At 51.5% G+C, this 4,284-nt stretch overlaps 1 protein-coding gene across 1 annotated transcript in view; it reads left to right on the forward strand.

The window, feature by feature from the left end:
• CATSPERG (catsper channel auxiliary subunit gamma) overlaps positions 1-4,284 on the forward strand; it is a 33,010-nt gene that overhangs the window by 15,952 nt on the left and 12,774 nt on the right. The window contains exons 8-10 of the mRNA XM_011952515.1: positions 1,507-1,644; positions 3,272-3,331; positions 3,532-3,651. Of these exons, the coding sequence (XP_011807905.1) occupies positions 1,507-1,644; positions 3,272-3,331; positions 3,532-3,651 (318 nt within the window). The remainder of the gene's footprint in view (positions 1-1,506; positions 1,645-3,271; positions 3,332-3,531; positions 3,652-4,284) is intronic.

Below are 4,284 nucleotides of genomic sequence, written 5' to 3' on the forward strand. Positions count from 1 at the left end.
TGGGATAAGGCTTCTACCCAGACCCTCCTGGGAATTGTGAGCAACTGTGAGAAGAGGGGGTGTGAGAGTAAAGGGAGGTAGAGGCAGACACATGCGTATGCCCACACAGGGTGGCAGAAGGACATGCCAAGAGAGACCAGATGGGGAGAAAGAGAGGGGCATGGCAAGTCAGAAAGAGCAGAAGGAGAGAGAGAAACAGACGGGCAAAGCCTCAAGGGAAACTCATCAGAGACAAAAAAGAGAGGCTAGGCACAGTGGCTCAGGAGGCTGATGGGAGGGGGGATCGCATGAGCCCATGGGTTTGAGGCTACAGTGAGCTATGATCACACCACTGCACTCCAGCCTGGGCAACGGAGCAAGACCCTGTTTCAAACAAAAAAAAGGCTGGGCGCGGTGGCTCATGCCTGTAATCCCAGCACTCTGGGAGGCCAAGGCAGGTGGATCACTTGAAGTCAGGAGTTCAAGACAAGCCTGGCCAACCTGGTGAAACCCCATCTCTACTAAAAATACAAAAATTAGCTGGGCGTAGTCGGCCGGGTGCGGTGGCTCACGCTTGTAATCCCAGCACTTTGGGAGGCCAAGGCGGGCAGATCACGAGGTCAGGAGATGGAGACCATCCTGGCTAACATGGTGAAACCCTGTCTCTGCTAAAACTACCAAAAATTAGCCAGGCGTGGTGGTGGGTGCCTGTGGTCCCAGCTACTTGGGAGGCTGAGGCCGGAGAATGGCGTGAACCCGGGAGGCGGAGGTTGCAGTGAGCCAAGATTGCGCCACTGCACTCCAGCCTGGGGAACAGAGTGAGACTCTGTCTCAAAAAAAAAAAAAAAGATGCCAAAGCTCTCCTGTTTCTTCCAGTTTTTCCCGCCATCTCAGAACTGTCAGCTTCCAGAGTCACCAGAAATTGGACTGTAACTGATATTTCATAAGTAAATGCGTGTTCCCAGCAGCTTTGCTTTCTTTCTTAGGGCACTTTGACAGTGGGAGGAACCAAATTCAAATTGACTTAAGCCAAAGAAAAGAGGTGTTTATTGGCTTCCGTGGCTGAAAAGCCCAGGAGCGTGTTGGTTTCAGGAATGGCTGCACCAGGGGGTCACTGTCACGGTTAGACAGTCACCTTCTTGTGCATGCCACGGTGACTCTGGCCCCTGACCAGCAACTGTAGACTTGTATGCCCCTCAGTAGCCCCAGAAAAGAGCATCTTGTTGCTGATTGCAAGCTGGTATTGCCTCTGATTTGGCCAGCTTGGTCACATGGTAATCATTGTGGCCAAGGGAGGTGTCAGCCCAATCTGACCCTCATGGACAGAGTGTGAGCAAAGGAGGATTTTCTCAAAGGCAGCGGGTGCCCTCTGCCAGGTGCTCCCTGACACCACACTGAACAGGTGCTGCAGCACGACAGGACAGATAACAGGCTCACTAAAGCCAGGGAAATGTGGGCTGAGCGGGGCGGGGGCGGAGGCCCCAGATCCAACCACCTGGGTCTGAGGCCCCATGCTGGCCTCCCTAGGCAGCTGGGTTCGTGTCCTGGCCAGCGAGTGCATCAAGATGCTGTGCCCTGTGTATTTCCATAGCAATGGCTCTGAGTACATAATGGCACTCACCACCGGCAAGCATGAGGGTTTTGTACACTTCGGGACCATCAGAGGTAAGGGTGTGGGCCTCTGGCAGCCCCGGGGACCCCTCCATACCCTCTCACCTCCAAGGATTCTAACCTTGGGACCTCACTCATCACCATGTGCCCTGGGAGGGCCCCCAGGCTGAGGGTGGTGGTGGTGGTGGTGGTGGAGGGATGCGTTTGTAGGGGTAGGGCTTGGGGGTATGTTATGTATCTTTCATGATGTACTTGGTTTTAAAGCACAGAAGATCTGGGCATGGTGGCTCATGCCTGTAATCCCAGCACTTTGGGAGGCTGAGGTGGGCAGATCACTTGAGGTCAGGAGTTCAAGAACATCCTGGCCAACATGGTGAAACCCCATATCTACTAAAAATACAAAAATTAGCTGGGTGTGGTAGCAGGCACCTGTAATCCCAGCTATTCAGGAGGCTGAGGCAGGAGAGTCACTTGAACCCAGGAGATGAAGGTTGCAGTGAGGCGAGATTGCGCCACTGCGCTCCAGCCTGGGCAACAATGAGACTCCATCTCAAAACAAACAAATCCACCCCAAAAAAACCAAAAATAGCAGAAGCCCAATTCAAAAATAATTTAAGTACAGCTGGGCACAGTGGCTTATGCCTGTAATCCCAGTACTTTGGGAGGCTGAGGTGGGTGGATCACCTGAGGTCAGGAGTTTGAGACCAGCCTGCCCAACATGGAGAAACCCCATCTCTACTAAAAATACAAAAACCAGCTGAGCATGGTGGCACACACCTGTAGTCCCAGCTACTTGGGAGGCTGAGGCATGAGAATTGCTTGAACCTGGGAAGTAGAGGTTGCAGTAAGCCGAGATCATGCCACTGCACTCCAGCCTGGGCAACAGAATGAGACTGTCTTAATAATAATAATAGTAATAATAATAAGCATAAAGAATTTGTGGACTTACATAAATGAAAAGACTCGGGTTCAACTTCAGGTATGGCTGGATCCAGGGGCTCACAGGGTATGTCATCAGGACTCCATCTCTTGGTAAGGTAGTACAGCATAGTAATTAATTATAGCACAGATTCTGGAGAGAGACTGCTCCATCACACCTTTGCTGTGTGCCTTTCGATATGTAACTTGACCTCTCTGATCTCGTTTTCTTCACCTACAAAATGTGACTAATGGTAGTACTAGTACCTAGGTCACTGGGTTGATATAAAGATTAAATAAGTTGGTTTTTGTAAAGGTCTTAGTACTAGCGATGTGGTGAGTGTTACAAATGGTTTATTATTATTGGTCCTATAATTTGGGTCCACTTTCAGGTAGCTATTCCTCCATGGAGGTTAAAGGTAGCCCCTTAAAGCTTAAGACTCAAGTCACCTACTAGTCTGAGTCATGCCAAGAGAATGAAGACAGCATCTTTCCCATTCATTCTAACACAAGTCCCAGGGTAAATTCTGATTGGCCCACTGTGGTTCTCATGGCCAGACCTGAGCCATGACACCCACAGTGTCATGACTGTGACCAGAGACAGACATGCTCTGATAGGCCAGGTGTGAGTGACGGAAGGCCAGAGAATGAGATCCCAAGGACTGAGGTGCTGGTGGGCATGAGGAGGGCAATCAGAGTTGGCTTGATGGGCTGCCAGACAGGAGGGAGAAGAACTGAACATGAACCCCATCTTGCTCTGCAGATGGCCAGGTGTCCTTTGAGATGCTGCCCAGGAAGTGGTCTGTGTGCGAGCAGATAGGAGGTACTAATCCCCCCGATGGGTCTGCGGCAGGAGGCTGGGGGGACTGAAGATGCAGAAGAGCAGGGGAGGGTGGCAGGGATCATGGGAAAGAATGGGCAGTGTCTTAGGGAGGGGTGAGAGTTATGGGGAGGGGCACAGCTGGCACAGGACCAAGGCCATTGAGCCCTGGGGCGGCTCTGAACTGCCCCTTTCCCTCTCAGTTACCACCTGCTCCATAATTTGGTCTGACTACATCGCGGGTGAGTATACCCTCCTGCTGCTGGTGGAGAGTGAATATGAAAATGCCAGTAAACGTTTCCAGGTGGTCAGCTACAACACAGGTAATCAGGGCGATGCAAGGGGCTGGGCGCAAAGGGGCAGGAGCCCAGACTGTGGACCGCATGCCCATTCTGAGGGATCTGTGCCCAGCAGACAGAGGGAGGGCGACATTACCTGTGTCACTCCTGGATGAGGGGTAGCAGTGGAGAACTGGGTATAGGCTTGGAGATCTAAAAGGGCTCTGTGACTCACAATAAAGAGATTTTATTTTGCCTGCAGTGAGAATAGGGCCACCATGTAGAGTTGTATAGGCTGTGCACTGCACAAAACCCCCAACCGAGGGGTCAGTGGCAGTGCCTTCTTATAATTCACATGATGAAATTCTAAAGGGCTGGGCACGGGGCTCACACCTGTAATCCCAGCACTTTGGGAGGCCGAGGCCAGAGGATCGCTTGAGGCCAGGAGTTCAAGACCAGCCTGAGGCAACATGGCAAGACCCTGTCTCTACAAATTAAAAAAACAAAAAGAGGTAGCTGAGTATGGAGGTGTGCCTGTAGTCCCAGCCACTTGGAATATACCTGAGGTGGAAGGATGGCATAAGCCCAGGAGGTTGAGGCAACAGTGAGCTATGATCATGCCACTGCCTGGGTGACAGAGCAAGACCCTGTCTCAAAAAAAAAAAAAAAAAAAAAAAA

This window comes from Colobus angolensis, unplaced genomic scaffold (assembly GCF_000951035.1).
Source record: "Colobus angolensis palliatus isolate OR3802 unplaced genomic scaffold, Cang.pa_1.0 Scaffold34, whole genome shotgun sequence".
Taxonomy (NCBI): Eukaryota; Metazoa; Chordata; class Mammalia; order Primates; family Cercopithecidae; genus Colobus; species Colobus angolensis.